Source organism: Aulostomus chinensis, chromosome 22 (assembly GCF_037954235.1).
Source record: "Aulostomus chinensis isolate RoL2024-O1b breed Wild chromosome 22, RoL_Achi_v1.0, whole genome shotgun sequence".
Taxonomy (NCBI): Eukaryota; Metazoa; Chordata; class Actinopteri; order Syngnathiformes; family Aulostomidae; genus Aulostomus; species Aulostomus chinensis.
Window position 1 is genome coordinate 1017501 of NC_141341.1, and position 22693 is coordinate 1040193.

Here is a 22693-nt window from a genome sequence, read left to right on the forward strand (position 1 = left end):
GAGTTCCATCTAATAACCGCGAGTGCCTGTTGGATCATGTGATGCTGCGTCTGCTCCTTTCATCTGTTCCTGTATGTGGCCTCTCAGGAAGCCTGGGCTCGTTGCTCTGAAGTGTCCGTGTGACTGCAGAAACAAACATGGCTGCTTATCAATGGATCCAACGCTTGGATGCAAGTCCTGCACTGCCATTTCCAGATAAACAACGTCACCTCACCGCCTGGGTTTCTGCTCTGATGATCTTCATGGGGATTGTCGGAGCTGCGTTCATTAGTTGGTGCTCAGGCACGGACCCTCGGGAAGCAGTAGCCAGCTGACCTCCAGCTCACATCCTGCTCAGAAACAGCTTTTAGGTTTCCTCTGGAAATTCTCTTCAAACTGAAGCATCTGCTGAAAATAGTTGAACCTTCTCCTCTCATCCCGGCAGGTATCACTGCTACTTAAGTTAAAACCACTCTCAACAATCAGGGTTCAGTATCTTGCTCAAGGTCACTTGGACATGGTCACCAGGGGAAGTGGGGATTGAACCAGCGATCCTTCGGTTGCTAGACGGCCTCTCTACCTCTGAGCCACGCCCCCCAGACATCTTCATTTGAGTTCAGAGGTCTAACATCTCAGTAGTGAGACTTTCTGTTTGCCAGCAGTGACTTGGCAGACATTTAATTCACATGTTTACACTAAATACAGGCTGTTGAGATTAAACCCCGCCCCCGCGCCACCCCGCCCCCGCGCCCGTGTACCACGTCAAGGTTTTATTAGCAGCATGCAAAATGTGAAGTGGAGGGCTTGGAGTTCCAACAGCTGAGACTCACTCACACACACACACACACACACACACACACACACCAGCCACACTCCTGCAGCTCTGCAGATGATAAACCAGCTGACTGGTGCTTCCTTCCTAATGGCAACAATAACATACCATAATGATGATATCACTTCCTGTCTGTGCCTCTGCAGTCTGCTGAGGACGAGTCACAATGGGTTGAAGACCTGCTGAGTCTTCACACAGCCCGAGTCCGAGATGTGGAGATCCTGACGGGTCTGGACCTGTACCGATCCACCAACCTCACCTACACCAGCATCCTGAGCCTCAAAACCCACCTGCACACCTTTGAGAGCGATGACTAGACGCACACCTGCGGGCTTTGTAGCCGTCTGCATCCCGATGAACTCCCCGCCACGCCTGCAGGAGGGAACCTTTTTTTTTTTTTATAATTGAAAGAATAAAATGGCAAGTAATAGATTGGAAGATGACAACAGGAAAATCCACTTTCCTTTACAAAATCTGAGAAAGCGAGGACTGACTGCTGCCGCTGTACATTTCATTCATGCGACATGTAGAGCTTCCATACACACATCATGGCCGCACCAGTGTTTCATCTCCTAACTTGGACGTGTTGTGTCCTTCCATTGCATGCTGTAGAATTTACTTTTTGTTGTGTGTCTTTTCTTGGTTGGATATTGTTTTAGCTGTGCCACTGATGACAATTATCACTGAAGTAACGGAAACAGCACTCTCAGTAACCTCGATGTTAGAATTTAAATTGTACGGAAATTAACATACAGATTGCTGCCAGAAAAATTGGTAAAATATATAAAAACCCTGACAGTCCTCAGTTTGGTTCGTATCATTTCCTTATGAGACAAATGCAAAATTCCTGGTTAGACTTTGGAAAGAATAGTTTGGAATCTACATTTTGACTTCTTTTACTTCTTCATAGCATTTAGACAATGGTCCATTTCATGTGAGGTCACAGCCAGCAATGTGCTTGGCTAGCTAGTGGCTAGCTAGTGGCTTGCTAGTGGCTAGCTAGTGGCTAGCTAGTGGCTAGCTAGTGGAGCGAGCTGCCCTGGTTCTGCCCAAAAGGTACAATAACACATCTACAGATGACTTATTAATTCACCATATCGTCCTTAAATCCATTCTTAGACTGTTTTGTCGAACAAAACTGTGCTAAATAATAAGATTAAATAATATATTTCAAAATAATATGCTAAGCTTACCACCCTGTGGCTCCCTACACACAAAAATGGAATATTATTGTTTTTCCTGTAATTTCCGTAAAAACACTGTATTTTGTGCATGTAGCAGGTACAATTAATACAAAGATAATATTCCCTTCAGTGTAGCTCCCCTCCAAAACCATTTTCCTTACAAATGCATAACTAATAACCTTTGTGAGTTATTGCAGTTCTTTTTCTTTTCTAGTGCCTTCCAAGAGAGAGAAATATCGTTCATGGTTAGAAAATGTTGATGACTGAAACTTGTCAAATGTCAGAACCAGTGGCCTGGAAGATACTGTCCAATAAAGTCCTCAGTACTTTGGTCTCCATCCTCTGCTGGTGGTCGCTGTTCTTAATGCTTATTGGTGGTGTCGCGGTTGAAGCCTTGAAGAAGTCGAGAAGAGTCGCATGATTAAATTATTGACCCACATTCAAGCTAGCAGAGGGCTAACAGGAAGTAGCCGGTAAGTCTTAAGCTTGAGCTCAAAGCCAAACCACAGTTTGATTCTGGAGAGTTCTCAAGGGAGATGAACAGAGGACGTTTAACGAAAAACTTCCCAGGAATAAGTTCTGCAGGAGGTTCTGACCAAAGAGGTGCTGGGATGATCTGGTTGACCTACGAGGCAGTCACCGTGGCGGCGCTGTGACCCAAGATGGGATGGATTCTTCTTTGGCCCATTTTACCATCCTCGAGCAAGTTTGGGGAAAATCTCCTCAAGGTCAAACTTACCAAACTAATTTGCTACACTGTAATAAAGTCAGCACATTATTATTATTCTGGATCAAGCAACAGACGTGTTAAGCTCACAGCAAACAGCCTGAGGTTCCCCCTGGAACATGGACTTAGTGAACTGGGTCTTTCTGGGTGAGTCTCCATGTTCTCCCTGTTCCTGCTGGGTTCTCTCTGGTACTCCAGCTTCCTCCACAGTCCAAAGACATCAAGAGGGACCAGGTTAATCCAGACTCTAAATTGACCGTAGGCGTGGCTGGGAGAGCCAATGGTTGTCTGTCTCTATGTGTTGGCCCTGACATGGACTGGTGACCTGTCCAGGGGGAAGGCTGCTGGGATAGGCTCCACCCCCACCACCCTCAACAGGAGAAGAGGGAGAGCATGGATGGGTGGGTTGGTGGGTGGATGGAGGGATGGATGGGATTAATGAAGGTTTTCTGATTCTGAGTGGGTGGTGAGGAGAAGGACGATGAGGATGGAGGGTGGGGGGGCTTACAGCTGCTAACCTGACAGAGCAGAGGGATGTGATTGGCCAGCGATGACTGCGGGCCAGTTTGGCTGATGTTGCGAGCTGAGGTCACCGGTTGATCGTGACCCCTGTGGGTGTCCGTCTGTGTATGAAGGCAGATGTGGCCCTCCTGAGGTCTGAGAGCTCGTGGACTCAAAGGCACACCCAATCTTGTTATGGTGATGTCATCACTCAGGAATTTACAGAACAAACAGAGGCCCTGAGCCACAGCCTTGCTGGGACTCATCCCCATACACCAAGGCATCAGCGTTTCCATGGAAGGGAGATGTAAGGAGGATGACTTTTTGTGACACACGCTGACTCTCAAAATGTTTTATTCTAGGGTTTATTTGTTAGGATCTGGATTTATTTTGACCTTGAAAATTGTACTCATTTGTATTTTGCAGCAGAATTGACTCTTCTTATTCGACCGAGACTTTGTCACACGCAGGGAATGAACTGAGCTGCTTGGAACATGTCCACCATCTTTGGATCCGGACCAAGACCAGATCTGGCCTCTGCAGCCCAGCACAGTGTAGGCCTATCCACCTTCCATATCCCGTGTTTGAGATCCAGAGATCCTGGACCACTGCTGTCACAAATGATTTCTGTCCTGCTTCAGTTGACCACAGGACAAAGGTCCTCATCTTTGATCGCTTAAAAGTAATCAGAGCTCATAAAGTCGTAGTCGCTGGAGGACATCATCTCATTAACAGAACATCACCCGCATTTATGGTTCTTCATCTTGATACTTGTCCAATAAATATTGATGACGTGATAGAATATTCACTGCAATCATGTGACCTCACGCCGCAGTGATCAGGAGAGCAGTACTTCCCAGGACCAGTTCACGTCAACTCACCCCCTCCTCATTCGCCCCGAGTCCAGCCAGTTTCTAAAGTTATGGCAAAAGGTGTGAAAGACGCTTTTCAGAGTGAAACCACTCAACGTGAGGTTATCGCTGTGCCCTGGTAATCAGTTACTCATTTACTGCTCACACCTGGTCCAGAGGTCACTGCAGGGAAGTCTCCACGTTTGCACAGGCACAAGAACCTTGCTGCGTCTTTGTGTGTGTGTGTGTGTGTGTGTGTGTGTATGAGTGTGTGTGTGTGCCGCCATGGGTTGGATGAAGGATCCACAGAAGAAGAGGAAGCTAATGGTGAGTGTTGCTACTGCCTTTCAAAGACAAGATGTGTTTTCTCATGAAATTGTGGTCCACTCTGGTTTACGGAGGAAGCTAACCTGAGCAAACAGAGCAGAATGTGTGTTGGTGTGATGGAAGACTCCTGTTGCACCATGTGTGTCATTTCTAATCAGCGATGACAACGGACAGAATCTCTTTTCGTATTCTGATGTCTAAGTAAAAAAGAGCTGCTGCACCTGAAGGGGCCACAAACAGAGAGGATGCAGCCAGAGCAGCGCAACTGGAACACGCAGCATTTGAACGCAACCTTTGAGGAGACGGATGGAGCGTCTTGTTTTCTGACCTGTGTCCGAATACTCCAAACACTTCCTTTGAGACCTTATTTTCTGCTCAGGATCCCATCTTTGCTTTAGTAGGATTCCAAACCCATCAAATATCACTCTGCCTGTCATTTGACCCGCGAGTCTCACGATGGAAAAACAACCAAAACCTACAGTCCAACAAGGACGCAGTGAAGGAAAGCCTGCAGCCACTCAACAAATTCTGGACGACAGAGCCTGGCGGACGTAAATGATCTGTTGGTAGGTGCGGCAGAGAAGAGGTTCCATCCCTCCATCATCCATCCATCTTCTATACCGCATATCTGTTAAGGGTTGGGGTGGAGTCTATCCCAGCTGACATTGGGGGGAAAGGTGGGGTTCACCCTGGACGGGTCACCAGTCTGTCACAGGGCCAGGAGCAATTATGGGTCAGTGTCTTGCTCAAGGACACCACATGGTCACCGGGGGAAGTGGGGATTGAACCAGCGACACTTTGGTTGCTAGAGGGCCACTCTACCTCTGAGCCACGCCGCCCCCCATAGGACACATGAAGAAATCAATTTGTGTGTGTGTGTGTGTGTGTGTGTGTGTGTGTGTGTGTGTGTGTGTGTGTGTGTGTGTGTGTGTGTGTGTAAACAGATACTCCTCTTGGCTGCATCCATCGTAACCCTCATCCTGGGACTCGGACTCGGTCTTGGACTGGACTTGCAGCGGTGTCGTAACAAAGGTCCTGCACACACATGTCCGTTGGTAGGCCCTCGGGCTCGCGCTTGTCTCTTGGACTCGTTCTGCTGTTCTGACTCAGATGCCATCTGTTTGCTCTGAGTCAATCTCATGTCACTCAGAAAAAATTACATTTGAGTGGAAAGTGACTCAATGACGGTATTAATAGCTGATCGAACGCTGAGCCTCCAGGAAGATCCCCCCTGATGGCTTCACAGCTTTTCCACGTGACTCAGCAGCAGCCAAAGCTTTCACAGCTGTAACATGTACTATGCTCTCTGCTCGCGTGTTCACATTCAATTTTAGTGAGTCACTACAGAATCTAAAAGCCTGAGATTTACACACGTACGTGTCACTTGGCACTAACATGAATGAGACGGCACATGTCACTGCCGCTTGTAAAAACAGCCAAACATCATAAAGATGGAAACGAGGAGCTGCAGGTGAGTGAGGGGGGGCTGGAGAGGTGCTGCAGGCCACCTCAACATGCATGAACACGTGACACATGATGGCAGAGTCTCCGCGACGATTGGCCAGTAGAACAAAAGCCACAAGACAAAAGAGGTTTGGCAGTTTTGGTGAGTTGAAACTTAGAAGTTCCCTCCTCTGTTTTATGGTCCCGGTGCCGGTGTGTTCACACCAGGGTCTCTGGTTGTGTGGCAGCTTCGTTACTTTTTGGAAAATATTATCACATCTATTTTATATGAAATATATAATCATGTGATGGTATTTTCTAGGTTGTTGCCTCGTCACATGAGTTTTGTGTGATGAGAACTCATGAGGTCAAACTGTGAATCATGAGGTTGTAAAATCCTTGTCCAGAGGTGTAAAACTGTGACAGCAAAGTCGTGTTTACAGGACTGTCCAAAAGAAAAACCTTAAAAAAGATGGAGTAAAAATTACTTAATTACAAAGAAGTGCCTCTCCAGCACTCACAAACAGCGGATGTTTTTCCCTCCTTCCCTTAGTGACTCCAGAATGCAGGAAGAGCCAGTGACGAATATTTAGCTTGAAGCTAACAGAGACTGAGGCGGATGGTCACCAACTCTCCAGTTGTTTGATCAGTGATCCACAAACACCTTGATTGGAGTTTACAACCAATCATGATAAACTTCCAGCCGTTGGTGGTGATGGCACCATTAGCTAGAAGCTAATACACAGTCCTGCTCATGCTGCTGCCAACCCTGCTTGTCCCGCTCCACATAAATAATGATTCACAGAAAAGCTTCCACATTGCTGCTTGTTTCAGTTGTGCCGCACACGTCCTGCCGGAATCGGTGTTTCCAGCCCTTTGATGACGAGGTCCTCGGCTGTAGGTGTGACCAGAACTGCATCAGAGGCAACAGCTGCTGCCCCGACTACCAAGACATCTGCATGCTCCCCAGTGAGATACTGTCTTTCAGTAGCCCACCATGGAAAGAAAGTTGAGACATTAGCCCTCCCATCCTTTGTCAACAAGTCTCACACGTGTCCTCCTCGCTGGTGTCTAATTGTCTGCTTCAGCTCAGCAGTGGAAGTGCACAAACCTGCGCTGTGGCGAGACGAGGCTGGCGGAGAGCAGATGTCACTGCTCCGATGACTGTCTGTCTGCAGGGGACTGCTGCACCAACTACAAACATGTCTGCCATGGTGAGACTGGCCAGGGGGTAGGGATGACATGGGGGGGGGGGCATAAGAATCAAAGCTGCTGAAAAACATAACCCTCCCAGTGAAGGAAACTAATCTGTGCTGGGGCCCATTGGCTTCCAGATGAGCCATTTGTGCCAGCTCAGCTAATATTTACAATCGTCTGTAAAAGCACACAATTTAATCCCCTTCTGTCATAAATTCACGAAATTTCACCTGATAATCGTATTTCCGAGGAGCCTGACGATGTTGTTGTCGCGTCATTGTTCTTTCCCTTGTCTGAGCAAGATTAGACTCCAGAAGCTGCCCAGTACAGCCACAGTCTGACCTCCACTGGACCAGTCGGGCTGAAGCAGGCCCTCTGGAAAACCACAGTTTACCTGCATAAAGTCAGGAACTGTTGCTTTTTCATTGATATGGGAGCCGCCATTTTCTAGAAGTGACATCTATCATCTGCAGCATGAATTCCACGAGGCTGTGTGACACATCGTCGTCTTTCATGTGGAAACAGTGAGGAAGGAAAATTCCTTTCTCCTTCCAAACAGAGTAGTTGCAGAGGATGGACCAGTTCCCCAGTCCCTGAGCTCAGCTCAACAACAACAACAACAACATACAAAATCCAGCTTATTCCGTCAGAAATTTTAAGAAAAGGCTGCAACAATAAAAAAAAAACTGAGTGCGGACTTTGCATTTGTTGAGCAGAACCCTTGACCCGTCCCTCCAGGGTTCTGCTCAGTAAAGAGAAACGCAGTTCAGAAGGCGTGCGTATCCTAGAATATGTGACATCACAAACACCTTCTGCCGTAGGAGAAAGGGAGTGGGTGGAGGACGCCTGTGAGGACCTGTCACGCCCTACATGTCCACCAGGGTGAGAATGTTCTGAACCAACTGCCTGACACTGACCCGATGGTCATTTTCTCACAAGCTATTTGAGGTTAACTGAGTCCGTCACTGTCGGGTCCTGTGTGAGTCTGATCTTCTGCCCTGGCTGATGTTTGCTCCTCGTAGCTTTAAGCAACAGCCCCTGCTTCTCGTCTCTTTGGATGGACTGAGAGCCGAATACCTGCAGACATGGCGTTTCCTCATCCCAGTTTTGGACAAACTCAGTAAGTATCGAACTCTGTCATTCTTTTTGACCTTTAATGTTGGACACACATGATGGAACAAGGAATTCAACATCTCATCTTCACATCTGAGGCTCCAGTGAAGGTTATGTCCCGTTAAACAGCAGAGTAACGTAGGGTTGCAACAGCATCGATGGGGCTGGCTGGGCTGGAGCCTTTGATGTAAGCACACATCAAAAGCTCGATGACTTTGAAGCAGCATCAGTTACAAGTCAAACAAGGAGGTCCAGTCCCTGACGCCTGGAGACAAAGCTGTTCATTCACTCATTGGAGTAGATCCTCCAGATTGTAACACTGGACCTCGGAGTCGACCTTCTCCAAGTGCGTTGTTGAGTATGTGGACGTTCTCTCTTATGCTGTTTCTTTAATTCAGGGTTTGTCCATGACGAGTTCTTTCCAAACGAACATACCTCACGGTCAAGTCATGAGACTCGGGGGAAAATGTTTTACTTCCACTCTTTTGGGGCAGCTTTTGGTTTAAGGGGATTTAATTTGTTCAACATGAAAATCATGTCATGAGAGTTGCCTCTGACTGTCCTCCATGGGGGTGGAGGGAGAGCCAAGAAGCCTCCTGCATTGCAGAGCTCCTGCAGCTGCAGCTCAGGAGTCCCAGCGAAAATGTGGCTGATTAGATCCCCCGGAAATAATTCTGCAAGCTTACCATTGGTCTTGGAGACAATGACTCGCTAAACGGTTCCTTATGGCCGGTTGGTTCTGGCGGCAGCAGCTAAGGATTTCTATCTGAACTATGCTACTAAACACACGTCGATGTTGAGTTGAATTTCACTTTATGACCCAGATTCCCTCGCCATGACAAAGTCTTAGATGGGCTCAAGTCTTTCCAGTGAGCTGAACTAGCAGCTAATTCTTCTTCCCCTCTGTTCTTCGTGCCACAGGGAGGTGTGGAACGTCAGCTCCGTACATGCAGGCAGCGTTTCCCAGCAAGACGTTCCCTAATCACTACACCATCGTGACGGTGAAGACGCACACCAACACCCGCTTCTGCTGACATGCATGAAACCAGTCACGCATGCTCACACAAACATTCCACACCAATGTGACTTTTAGAAACAGATTTTTTGATTTTGAAGTTGTAGAAACATGGTTTTGAATCAGAGTGTTGCCGGGTGACTCAGCCAGCCTCCTGTCAAGCATTTCTGGAGTGTCCACGTTGTTCTAAACGGTTTCTGGGGAGGACTCCCCTGATGGTTGCCTGTATCCAACCGTCTGGCAGTTTGGGTTGAATGGCAATGGCAAGAAATTTAAATCAAATAAATTAGCGGGGACGAATGTACCTGCTGAATCACATGACTTACAAGAACAAGGATTTTTCCTTTCCAGCCTCTGAAAAAAGACCAAGCAGGTAATGGCAGGCGAGGGAGTGACCTGCTTCCCTCTCCTCCTCCCAGGGTCTCTACCCAGAGTCCAATGGCTTGATTGACAACAACATGTACGACCCAGTGTTGGACGCCAGCTTCAGTCTGTCCAGCCCAGAGAAGGACAACCCCGCCTGGTACCTGGGACAGCCGGTGAGCCTCCTTAGCTTTCCTTCCTTCACACATAGGGTTCCACCAGTTGGTACGCCTCAAAGGGCAAAGGTGGTAGGTCACGTGATGGCGTCCATGGATCGCAGCGGCCTGTGGGAGGGGAGTCTGTTGAGCAGTCCATGTCCAGGGTGAGAGGATCAGCCACAATCAGAGTCCTGGAAGCGTGCAGCTCATCGAGGGCTTCAGACTGCAGCCCGTCACCTTCTCTGCAGAGCGATGACACGCTGCAGTCTGCTCTTGTCCTCAGCAGAGGCTGCAGCAGGTGGAGACGGAGCTGGTGAGGATGGAATCAGTGATGGCAGAAGAGAAGAGCCTCATCATTGTCTTAGGCAGGTTGAGTGTCTTCAACTGGAAGTGCATCCTCTGCTGTGCTTCTTCGATTAGGGCGCTGATGTTCCGCTCCCATTTGAGGTCCTGGGAGGTGACGGAGCCCAGGAAACGGTGTTGACTGCTCAGGATGATGGGGAGGATCTGGGAAGTGTTCTTCCTGTAGTCCACGATCATCTCCACCGCCTTGGTGTTTCTCTCATATATTTCGCCATTTGCACATCAGTTCTTGTCAATTCTGAATCTGAGCTGCTGTAAGCATGTGGCAGGTCCTTCCGAGATCAAACGAGGCAACAAGGGTTAGGAACTCACAGCGACATAGCTGAGCTTCATCTGTCCAAACTTTGTTGTAAATGCAACTGGGAGTGTTTGCTACAGAGATATTACGCTGAATTAAGGTTGCACACAGTGCTTTTATGACTGAAACAGAGGGGGTGGGGCCCCTGGCGCTACAGGCCACTGTCCCACTGCTACTGGCAGCAGGTTTTCACCAATAACGTTGTGAGGATGTCCGAGCGCAGGACGGCTGGCTCAGTGTTTCACAGGACTAAAGACGCGTGGTATCAATGAAACATCTGGAAAGGAAGTGAATGTCATATGATTGATATTTTCATCACACACACACACACACACACACACACACACACACACACACACACATCTGGATGAACTTTTGAGAAACTTTAAAGTACATCAAAGACCACCTTCTATACGTCTTCATCTGCAGATTTGGCACACAGCGAAGTACCAGGGCTTAAAATCCGGGACGTTCTTCTGGCCGGGATCAGATGTCAAGATCAACGGCAGCTTCCCCAACATCTACCAGCCGTACAACGGGTGAGATGGCCCAGAAGAAGAACGTCCTGTTCTACTCATGTCGTCATGTTTAAGAACCGCATTACTACATTACACTGCAGTAGATCGAAGCGAAGTAAAATCGGGTCAACTGGACGTAAGTTTATCTTGAAGACGTTTCACCTCTCATCCGAGAGGCTTCTTCAGTTCTAGTGAAGAGTGTGGAAACTCCAGCTTATAAACCTATGTGGGAGTGGTCAGTGCTATTGTGGTGGAAACGACCCTCCCGAGACTCACCTGGCCTCCCCAAACGACAGTCGTTGTGCGGTGTCAGGGAGTTTCAGGGGTGGTCGTTAGGGAGTTTCACCGACCACTCAGATGCTAATGGGCTGTGCTGGCAGCAGCCGTTCCACATGGGTCTTTCAGCTGAGCTCTTTGGGGAAGCTTTGAAAGGACTTGGTTGTAAATAGGTGAAATTCTCCTTGAGGAGAATCGCATCCCTGTGTCTTTTAAACCAGACAACACTCTGAGACAAAGACTGGTTCACCCCAAAGATCCCACCCCTCACAGCCAGAAAAGCAATCTGGTATACGCTGTCAGATGCAGTGAGGCCTGCACGGATCTCTACATAGGGGAAACCGAACAGCCCCTCAACAAGCGCATGGCCCAACATAGAAGAGCCAACTCTGGAGGACAGGACTCAGCGGTTTTCCTCCACCTCAAGGAGGAAAGCCACTCCTTCCAGGACGACCATGTCCAAATCCTCGACAGAGAGGACAGATGGTTTGAAAGAGGAGTTAAAGAAGCCATCCACGTCAGGATAGAGAAACCATCTTTGAACAGAGGAGGTGGACTGCGACATTTCCTTTCTCCTATTTACAACCAAGTCCTTTCAAAGCTTCCCCAAAGAGCTCAGCTGAAAGACCCTTGTGGAACGGCTGCTGCCAGCACAGCCCATTAGCATCTGAGTGGTCGGTGAAACTCCCTAACGACCACCCCTGAAACTCCCTGACACCGCACAACGACTGTCGTTTGGGGAGGCCAGGTGAGTCTCGGGAGGGTCGTTTCCACCACAATAGCACTGACCACTCCCACATAGGTTTATAAGCTGGAGTTTCCACACTCTTCACTAGAACTGAAGAAGCCTCTCGGATGAGAGGTGAAACGTCTTCAAGATAAACTTACGTCCAGTTGACCAGATTTTACTTCGCTTCGATCTACGATGACCTGGATGAATGAGAACCTACACAGATACACTGCAGTACTTGTAAGAACTCATGAAACGTTACATTCACAGTGTTCATGATGAGAAGGGAGGCAGCTACAGTTCAATCACAACACACGTGACGATTAAAAACACTGTGAAAGGAAGTGTAACTCAAGATACTTGGGCCAAATTACTTTTTAAAAAATCCATCCATCATCCAAGTGAGGTGAGGAAGTTTGACGTGTTTTGGTTTTTCTTTCTCTTAGTAAAGTTCCATTTGAAGAGAGAGTTTTTACTGTGCTGAAGTGGCTGCAGCTGCCGGATGATGAAAGGTTGGTTCTTCCCTTGGTTCATCCAAGGAAATGAATTTGAGTCTGATTTTCCTTTAATTTAAATCCAGCTTGAATCTGTCTCCAGGGAGCTGAGACCCCGGCTAGTTAGCATAGCACATTGGCTGCTAGTGGGTGGGAAATGTTAGCGTCAGCTCGCTGAGGTCCTGGATGCTGGTGTGTCCAGCAGTAACCCTCCTCATCACTGTGTCTCTTTAATCTAAAGTTTTTCGATCATGGTTGTTTTGTTGTTCAATGACTTTGGTCTCATTTATGCTAACACTTACTACCCACTACCATTCACTTTGCTAAGCTAACTAGCTGGGGTTCCAGCTCCTGTTAGAGAAGCGCCTCTATTGTCTTGTCCGTCTCTGGGGACGATGGACAGTAAACAGCTTCATTCTATGGATGTCTTCATCCCCGTCAGACCAGATTTCTACACACTGTATCTGGAGGAGCCTGATAAATCTGGACACAACTTTGGACCTGTCAGTGGAGGGGTAAGTTCATCAGACCCAAATGTTTAAAAAACAAAGTTCCATTTTACTGTTTGAGCATCTCTGTGTCCTCATCAACAGAAAGAAGCCCAAATGTTCTCTTGTCTTTTGGTCGTACCAGACTCCCACTGACTATCTTAAAACCTGCTTTTATTTGGCAAGGCAAGGCAATTTTATTTGTAGAGCCCGTTTTCCCCTCCAGTTTGTCTCCAGGCTTCATGGCATCATAACAACATCCTCTGCCCTCAGAGCCTCACATCGACTGAGGAGAAACTCCATAGAAAACCTTTAACAGGGAAAAATGGGAGAAACCTCAGGGTGAGGAGGGGAGGAGGATCCCTCACCAGGAGGGACAGACGTGCAGGAGATGTTGGTACAGACAAGAAAACAGTTTATAACACAGAATGGAGGAAACATGGAAATGTTAATAACAGTTGAAGAAGGAAGCTTCTGGAAGGGGAGGCAGGGAGAGCAAGCCAGCTTGATGGGGGACTGGATGGTAGACTGGTTCATGGGAGGGGAGGCAGGGAGAGCAAGCCAGCTTGATGGGGGACTGGATGGTAGACTGGTTCAAGGAAGGGGAGGCAGGGAGAGCAAGCCAGCTTGATGGGGGACTGGATGGTGGACTGGTTCATGGGAGGGGAGGCAGGGAGAGCAAGCCAGCTTGATGGGGGACTGGATGGTGGACTGGTTCATGGGAGGGGAGGCAGGGAGAGCAAGCCAGCTTGATGGGGGACTGGATGGTAGACTGGTTCATGGGAGGGGAGGCAGGGAGAGCAAGCCAGCTTGATGGGGGACTGGATGGTGGACTGGTTCATGGGAGGGGAGGCAGGGAGAGCAAGCCAGCTTGATGGGGGACTGGATGGTGGACTGGTTCATGGGAGGGGAGGCAGGGAGAGCAAGCCAGCTTGATGGGGGACTGGATGGTAGACTGGTTCATGGGAGGGGAGGCAAGGAGAGCAAGCCAGCTTGATGGGGGACTGGATGGTGGACTGGTTCATGGGAGGGGAGGCAGGGAGAGCAAGCCAGCTTGATGGGGGACTGGATGGCAGACTGGTTCATGGGAGGGGAGGCAGGGAGAGCAAGCCAGCTTGATGGGGGACTGGATGGCAGACTGGTTCATGGGAGGGGAGGCAGGGAGAGCAAGCCAGCTTGATGGGGGACTGGATGGCAGACTGGTTCATGGGAGGGGAGGCAGGGAGAGCAAGCCAGCTTGATGGGGGACTGGATGGCAGACTGGTTCATGGGAGGGGAGGCAGGGAGAGCAAGCCAGCTTGATGGGGGACTGGATGGCAGACTGGTTCATGGGAGGGGAGGCAGGGAGAGCAAGCCAGCTTGATGGGGGACTGGATGGCAGACTTGTTCATGGAAGGGGAGCGCAGGCCGGTGTAACAGTAGGGAATAAGAGGGGGGGGGGGGCGATGCAGGCGGCGGTTGGGGCTCTGGTGGATCTGTGGAAACACAGAGAGACTGCGAGACACCAAGGCCAAACTACAAAGTACAACAAGTAGTGGTAGTGACAGTTCCAAAAATGTGCAGGGAGGAGAGGAGGAGAGAGGAGGAGAGGAGAGGAGAGGAGGGGAGAGGAGGGAAGGGCTCCATGTAAACTGATGTGTCCCCCAGCAGTCTAAGCCTGTAGCAGCATAGCTATCAATGGTTCAGAGCTACCTGAACCAGTCCTGACTGAAGGCTCTGTCATAGAGGAAGGTCTTAAGCCTGGACTTAAACGTAGTTAAAGTGTCTGCCTCTCTGACCCATGGAGAGATGCTGGTTCCACAGTAAAGGAGCCGGTACCTGAAGGCTCTACCTCCCAGTCTGTTTTTATTGATACTGGGAGTCACTAACAGAACTGCATTCTGGGAGCGGAGTGCTCTGGTGGGACAGTAGGGACTAATGAGTTCTTTCAGAGAGGATGGAGCTTTATCATTGAGAGCCTTATAAGTCAGCAGAAGGACTTTGAAGTCGATTCTAGATCCTACAGGAAGCCAGTGGAGAGAAGCTAAAGTGGGAGAGATGTGTTCTCTCTTCTTAACTCCCGTCAAAACCCTGGCTGCAGCGTTCTGGACCAGCTGGAGACTCTTTAGAGAGTATTTAGGACATCCTGACAGGAGAGAGTTGCAGTGGTCCAGCCTAGAAGTGATAAATGCATGGACCAGTTTCTCAGCATCACTCTGGGAAAGGATGTTCCTAATCTTAGCGATACTTTGCAGATGGAAGAAGGCGGTCCTGGTCACATGCTTTATGTGGGAGCTGAAGGAAATGTCCTGGTCAAAAATGACTCCAAGGTTCCTTGCAGTTGTATTCGGAGTTAGGGTGATGCCATCTAGAGTAGTGATCCGAATACATCCTAACTGTGCGTGCGGCTTTGTCAATGCCTCCCATTTGCCAGTAATCTGACATGGAAGGTAAACTCTGACACCCCAACTCTGTGTGACGCCGCATAAACAGTGACCTTGTTTGGAGGGAGATTATCAGGGGAAATTCACTGGAACTGTGAATGAAAGTGATACACATCAGTTTTATTCACAGTTCATCATAGAAAAAAAGACCTCGTTACTCAGCAACACCCACTTCTCACGATTGTTCCATTCAGGCGTAGCAGAATCGTGAACTCCTAATGACTGGAACACATCCTCACTAAATCTCTTTGTCCTGCATGAGTTGGTAACTTTCTTTGGAATATTGATGACTATGACCTCATTCAGCACACGATCTTTAGAAAGTGTTGTTTCCACTGTAGCCCTCTTATCAGATTACTGACAGAATACTGAAGTTCATGTGCAACCACCCAAGAAACCACAAAATAACCAGTCAGACTGGGGAGTTTCTGTTGCCTTAAGGCTTTGCCACTGCACAGGAAGGGGAGCAGAGATTATTACCGGCCATCAGGCTGAGTCTCTGGCTTCCTTCACTGTTAGGAATCTGCCTCAGGACAGTTTCAAAATAAAACAAAATTGTCTCAAGAATGATGTGTAATGGGTGCTGCTCTCATGTGAAGGTCTTGTTGCTATGGGTAAAGACATGCTTCACCCAAAAAGTGTGTTTTACCTCTCCAGTCCTCACTACCAGGAGGACTCAGCTCACTCAGGTGGTCTCCCTCCTCCAACCCTTCTTAGTGACTCCAGACTGCAGGAAGAACCAGCCACGTATATTTAGCTTGAAGCTAACAGAGACTGATGCTAACAGCTAAACTGTCCAGGAACGTCTGGTCACCACCTCTCCAGGTGATCTGGTGTAGTCCAGGTCTCCGTGATCCAGATGGAGGATCAGGGATCCACCAACACCTGGAAGCTGATTTTTTTTATTATTATTTTGATGATTTGAGCGTGAACGCAAACAGTTACACCAACTCACTCGTGCTCATTCACGCTAGCACTGAACTGGAAGTGTTCTGACCTCACAGGTGATGCACTGGAATCCCACGTTGCTGCAGCTGATAGCTCACATTTACTTGTCCTGTCACCCTGACTTGTTTGAGGCAAGTTGGTAGCCAGTTTGGATAAGAACAGCCCTGAATCAGTGACCCAGTTCAGGATCAGATGGATGGAAAAAGACGCCCGATACTGACTGCGTCTCTCATTTCCTCCAGGTGATCGCAGCCCTCCAGGGTGTGGATGAGGTCATTGGCCAGCTGATGAACGGTGTCAAGCAGATCGGACTGCATCGCTGCCTCAACATCATCGTCGTGGCTGATCACGGTACGTGTGTCTTTGAGAACGCACTCTACTGGCTTTGTCATGCCAAACAAATCCCTTACAATTATTAAGCCACTGATGAAGTGAATAACACAGTTCCCATGGTTCAGGGTTCCTACACACGGTTCTTACTCTCACACCAAGAGGTGAAACACCGGAGACAGAATATGGACGGTGTGCTAACAAGCTAACGTGCTATAAGTGCACCAGACAACTACAGAAGGAACACGTGAATGTGGCAACAGCACGTTTAGGTGGAAACGGTGTGACACACAACGCTTAGCGTGTCCAGGAAAGGTTCAGGTTTTTTAAACAAAAATCAAAACACCTGCTGACTTCATTGTTGGCACCGCCGTCCTATGACGAGTAACACAACCAATCAGAGCTTTTACAGAAAACAGCTCCAGGTGGAAGGAGTTGTGGGTATTGCAGTTTGGTTTCTGATTTGTCTGCTTTTATGAAGCAGACATCACATCATGCTCAGGTGCAACTGTGTGAAACCCCCAGCTGAAATCTGCTGAACTGATGGGACTTCAAAACCCCTCTAAGGTTCAACTGAAGACGATTGGTAACTATGAGGGTGACGTGCTGACATCATCTCAGCTGAGCACTCCTCCCTCCTCACTTATCGCTCTCATGGCTGTTGGGGATACCGCCCTGTATTACTACTACTACTACTACTACTACCTGTATTCCTACTCAAGTCCTAAACTCACTATTGGCACTGAACATGAAGCAGAAACATTACAAATGTAATGAGGAAATCTACCTCAACGGCTTTGTTCCAGCAGAATCTCAGGTGTTACTCATTTCTCAGGCTTCAGCTCATGTTAGTTTTTCATTGTTGTGAAATAAAACACCCGGGGGGGGGGGGGGGGGGGGCTGACGTGCCACTGCCTGATGTTGGCTTGATTCTCACCACAGTAACTCGGAGGTGAGGACTTCCGAATTTCTGGTGATTTGCACAAATGTGACTGACTGATCCCACAAAGGTGTCATGAGACGCCCCTGACTAAAGGGACCCACGCTGTTGCAGGTATGGAGGAGACCAGCTGCCACCGGAAGGAAGCGCTGCAGGAGCTGGTGGGTGACATCAGGAAGTACTGGGTCGTCGAGGGCCCGTTTGGACGCATCAGAGCCAAGAACAAAGACACTGTTTGTGAGTTGAGGAGGAGGCGACCTGTCAGCACTGATGCTGAGGCAGAATCAGTCCGTGACTCTTAGTGTAGAGGAGCTTGCTACTGGGAGGCTGCAAACCTGCAAACTATTGAGAATGGTGGTTTTGGATAAGAAGCTCCAATAGGAACCTGGAGCCTGTGCTCCTAAGACCTGTCCCACTGATGATCAATCATCACCCAGACTATTATGTAATGTGTCTTTCAAAACAAGAACATAAAAGATTCTAAGAATCTGGCGGGTGAATTTCCTCAATGCAGTTTCATGACGTGTCGAGCAGGATTTCTGCGGCTTCCTCTCCTGTCAACCCTGGTGCCATCAGTCATGATTTTGCAGGGTGACTTCACTCTATCCAACGTAAGAGAATCCGTTCTCACTTTATGTAAACTTGGATGAACAAAGCAAAAACGACATAATCTTGAACGCAGAGTAAAACTGTAAATCCAAGGTATTATGATATATTGCAGGTTGCTGTTGTGTCGGCCGTTCTGGGGGAAATGTTTGTGTCGTTTGTGTTGGTCTGGATTGGTGTCAATAATCCCTCTTCCCTCTGAACAGTGGACTCAGCAGGACTTGTCGCTAACATGACGGTAAGTATTTCATGTTCTCACTCATATTCAGACCTCCATATTCAACAAGAGCCTCATTGCTCCATGAAGTCTTTGCTTTTTTTTCAACGTCAGTGTAAAAAGCCGGAGCAGAAGATCAAACCCTACCTGAAGGCCAACCTACCGAAGCGCCTCCATTTCGCCAACAGCCGTCGCATAGAGGACGTGAACGTCTTGGTCACCCCGAAGTGGCTGTTTGAGAGGTACCCCGCATTCATCTGTGCTTCCTCAGTGAGTCCCGAACCCCAGGAACAAGTTCAGTCCGGTAGGGGGTTAAGGGTTAGGGTTGTTCAGCTTCATGTAACCCAGTTATTATTCACTTCCTGCATCCTGACCTGCCAGTTCTCTCCTACAGACACGCTCCTCACCCTCTACACATGGAATCTATTTTGTCAGCCCCAGGAACAATTTCAGAGTTTCTTAGAGTGAAAGTCAGAGTGACCTCATGTTGAGCTGATGCAACTCTTACAGGTATCCAGGATCTCTGCAGTTTTGCTCTGGCGGGGCGCACGGCTACGACAATGATGCCGAGAGCATGCATGTGAGGATTCCCCCTTCTACTCTTTGAGAGCGTCGTATCTTCTGCTCCATCTAAAAGCTCCATTCGTTCAAACTCCAGAATGGCAGTCACTTTTTTCCTAAGATGGCCGCCATATGCAGCACTGATGTAGTTCTCACTTCTTCTTTTCTTTTAGGCCATGTTTGTCGGTTATGGACCAAAGTTTCAGTCCAAAGCAGAAATCGACCCCTTCTCCAACATCGAGCTGTACAATCTCATGTGTGGTGAGTTTGTGTTGCTGTTTGTTTGTTTGTTTGTTGTTGGTTTTCTGTGCAATCAGCAGAAAACAAAGTCCTGCTAAAAATCTGTTTGGACTCAACATGAGCCAGAATCAGTGAGCTGTAGCTCAGTGAGACGACAGCTTGTTTTGAAGGAAACCTGGTCAGGTTGAAGAGGACTGGCAGGTTATTTTACCTTCTCCCAACCCTCCGGGGGCAGGACGTCCTACACAACTAGTATTTTCCCTTGTTACTACGTACTGTGGAGAGAGTACTGCTTTGACAATAATTATCCCACACCTGCAGACGTGCTGCAGATCTCTCCTGCTGATAACAACGGGACCCATGGCAGCATGAACCATGTCCTGAGACATCCCCACTACAAACCATCGCCCCCTGTGGAGCAGAGCCGGCCTGTTCAGTGTCCGCTACTCAGCCTCAGCCCGGCAGACACCCTGGGATGCTCCTGTCCAGGCTTGGTGAGAATCCTCCGCAAAAAGCTCCAGTGAGAAGAACATATACAGTAGATATACACACTGGAGGGATTACATCTCACATCCTCAAGATACGCCATCACCATCATCAGGAAAGTAGTTCCGGCTACGTGTCTGATTCTAGCACTGCAGTGTCCCCTCACTTTAAATTGGTATTTAACAATACAACACTCCTTAAATTAATGCAGGCAGAGGAGAAAAGTGTGTTTGAAAAATACTGACACGTCTTTTTGTCTCATTTTGTTTCTCCTCAGGTTGGAAATTCCATCAATGGGCGTCTGAATCTGACAGCTGCTGGAGGTGAGAACAGCAGCACTTCTCTCTTCAGCAGGTCCCATCAGCCTTCTCTCATCTGAATGGACTTCCTGTTTCAGTGTCCGCAGCAGAAAAGAGACACCTGATGTTCGGTCGTCCTCAGATGCTGCAGCGGGACCAGACTCACTGCGTCCTCCATCAGGAGGGTTTTGTGAGCGCCTACAGCCCCAAAGTCCTGATGCCTCTGTGGAGCTCTTTCACCATCGACATGCCGGTAAGTTGAGCAGCTCAACATGTCGGAGGAGGACGAAGTGAAACAAAGGGAGAAGCTGCAGGGACGCACCTCCCTGTCTGAACCGGGACAGCAGGGCAATGTTACATCAGAGTCATCCACCTCTTGACAGCGTGTCAGATCAGACACACAAGGAAAGAATCAAGGAATCACAGGAGCCCCGCCGCCCTGGGCCCCTGCTTGTCGCTCTGGTCCATGGGCAGGCAGCCAGTTAAAGAAACTAATTGATTTTGGTCCCTTTTATATATATATATATATATATATATATATATATATATATATATATATATATATATATATATATATATAGTGTAGAAAACACATGAACGAATGAATGCGTCTCCTCCTGCAGATGACCCTGGATCCGTTGCCACCTGTGACACCGAACTGTCTGAGGGCAGACGTGAGACTGGCGGCTCCTCAGAGTCCCACATGTCACCAATATCAGGCAGCTGGGAACCTGACCCACGCATTCCTGTATCCACCCAGTATGAAGGAACACACACACACGCGCGCGCGCATGCACACACACACACACACACACACACACACACACACACACACACACGTGGTTTTGGCTTTGCAATGTGGTAACAAAATGAGAGCCTGAAGCTTCACAATGACGGAGCATTAAGTAACAAGTTTTTCCACTGAACTGGTGGCCCCTCCCTCCCCTCCCCCTTTGAAAGAGCCTGTAAACAACTTGTTAGTTTTGACAGAAAATATTATGGCAGGTTGGAAAATACCAGATTTTCTCAACAAACCCAAGTTATTTTTGTCCTTTTTTAGACCTGAATGTAACAGAGGAGCAGCAGTACGACGCTCTGCTGATGAGTAATGTGGTTCCGATGTACCCTGAGTTCCAGAGTAAGTCACGTCAAGGCACAACTGGATGTAATCAAGAGAACTTCCATTGTCACTTTAATCTTTCCTGTCTCAGAGATTTGGGACTACTTCCACAACACCCTGCTGAGGAGATATGCCTCCATTTACAACGGCATCAGCGTGGTAACAGGCCCCGCCTTCGATTACAACTATGACGGCCGGTACGACACTCCAGCGCAGATCGAGGAGTAAGTGGACCCATTCAGTTTTGGAGCAGATCTGTTTAACACAGACCAAAAGGATCTCCATTAGACTGAGATTGGTGGTGGAGGGATACGTTCTTTAGCTGAACATGAAAGAAAAACTGCATCAAAACCACATACAGAAACATGCGAGCATAAAAGAGTTCTGCACTACTGCATATGGAGATGAACATCGGGTTGCTGGTCATTTTATTCACCACATTTTTCCCAAGCGGGTGGTGGCGGCGGTCCTGTGGCCCACTAACCAAGCCCTGCCCCCTGGCAACAAAAATATTTTTAGAATCAATTATGTAAATAAATATTATTTTGTTTAAGTGTAATTTACATTCGATTTCAGATGGAAATTCTTTCCTAGAAAATTTGTGAATATGTGAATATAAGTGAGCTTCAACCTGAAACCAGGGGGCGCCCTGCAGCCCACCAACGGGCCAAGGCCCAGGGGTGGAGGCAGGTTGTGGTTGTGACCTGTGTTTGCCGTGACTCCAGGTTCATGCAGGGCACCAACATCTCCATCCCCACCCATTACTTTGCCGTGCTGACCAGCTGCAGGAACCAGAGCCGACCAGTCAGTGCCTGTGCTGATGAGCTGCAGACGGTTTCCTTCCTGCTGCCTCACAGACCCAACAACTCAGAGAGCTGCAGGGTGAGTACGACTGATGACCTCACATGCTGGCGGAGACTGAACACCGCAGCAGCCCCAGTGTGAACATGTCAGCAGGCCTGTGGAAGTGAAGCGATGTGTTGTGTCATTCTGGTCCTCAGCATCTCTGGCCTTGAGTCTTTGAACCATCAGGACCAAGACTGAGAAATGAACGGCCTCATGATGCACTGCATGTTTAATCACTCCTTTTTATTCCAGCAGTTTCAAATCCAAGTAAATCAGTAACTTTTCTAATGTGTTTGTCACTTTCTTTTGCTTTGAAAGAGCTCAGAGCCGGAGTCCCATTGGGTGGAAGATCACATGTGGTTCCACCAGTCCCGGGTCAGAGATGTGGAGTGGATCACAGGACTTGACTTTTACCAAGACAGCAACCGGCCAATCGCAGAGCTGCTGCGGCTGAAGGCCCGCCCCACTGCTGCCATTCCTAAAACAGTTTAAAAAAAAAAGTTTCCTGTTTTGGGATAAAAGCCACCACTGAGAATTTGCTTTGTTTCACAGACCTACGGTGTCATTTACTTAATTCAGTGCTCCAATTGTATTTTTGCACTGTAACCCATTTTTATTTGCATTTTAATCAGTTTCATGTCACCAGTAGTGTGTAGATTCAATGTAATAAAACCGCTCAATGTTTATTAAAACCATAGACCTTTGACCTTAACTGTGAACGAGGAAGGTCGTTTGTCATGAACTTGATATAAAAATGTACGGCTGGTCAGAGCAACTGGAGTCGCCAGCTACAACGCAACCGTCATGTGGTCTGGACCCT

General features: G+C 48.3%; 2 protein-coding genes across 3 annotated transcripts in view; both read left to right on the forward strand.

Moving 5' to 3' along the window:
• LOC147240203 (autotaxin-like) overlaps nucleotides 1-2333 on the forward strand; it is a 30574-nt gene extending 28241 nt beyond the window's left edge. For both annotated transcript variants that reach the window (XM_086192423.1, XM_086192424.1), the window contains exon 25: nucleotides 958-2333. In XM_086192423.1, coding sequence (XP_086048549.1) covers nucleotides 958-1128 — 171 coding nt within the window. In that variant the 3' untranslated portion in view covers nucleotides 1129-2333. The remainder of the gene's footprint in view (nucleotides 1-957) is intronic.
• A 1787-nt stretch (nucleotides 2334-4120) lies between these two features.
• Nucleotides 4121-22568, forward strand: LOC147240204 (venom phosphodiesterase CdcPDE). The gene is made up of 25 exons (XM_086192482.1): nucleotides 4121-4401; nucleotides 5346-5433; nucleotides 6679-6813; nucleotides 6933-7058; nucleotides 7863-7923; nucleotides 8064-8161; nucleotides 9076-9155; nucleotides 9589-9708; nucleotides 10781-10890; nucleotides 12322-12387; nucleotides 12812-12884; nucleotides 16471-16579; nucleotides 17613-17735; nucleotides 18311-18342; nucleotides 18436-18563; nucleotides 18832-18901; nucleotides 19056-19143; nucleotides 19444-19616; nucleotides 19886-19931; nucleotides 20006-20160; nucleotides 20531-20666; nucleotides 20968-21045; nucleotides 21119-21251; nucleotides 21753-21909; nucleotides 22192-22568. Exons 1-25 carry the CDS (start codon nucleotides 4360-4362, stop codon nucleotides 22363-22365), a joined length of 2601 nt encoding a protein of 866 aa, XP_086048608.1. The 5' UTR covers nucleotides 4121-4359; the 3' UTR covers nucleotides 22366-22568.
• The last annotated feature ends 125 nt before the right edge of the window (nucleotides 22569-22693 follow it).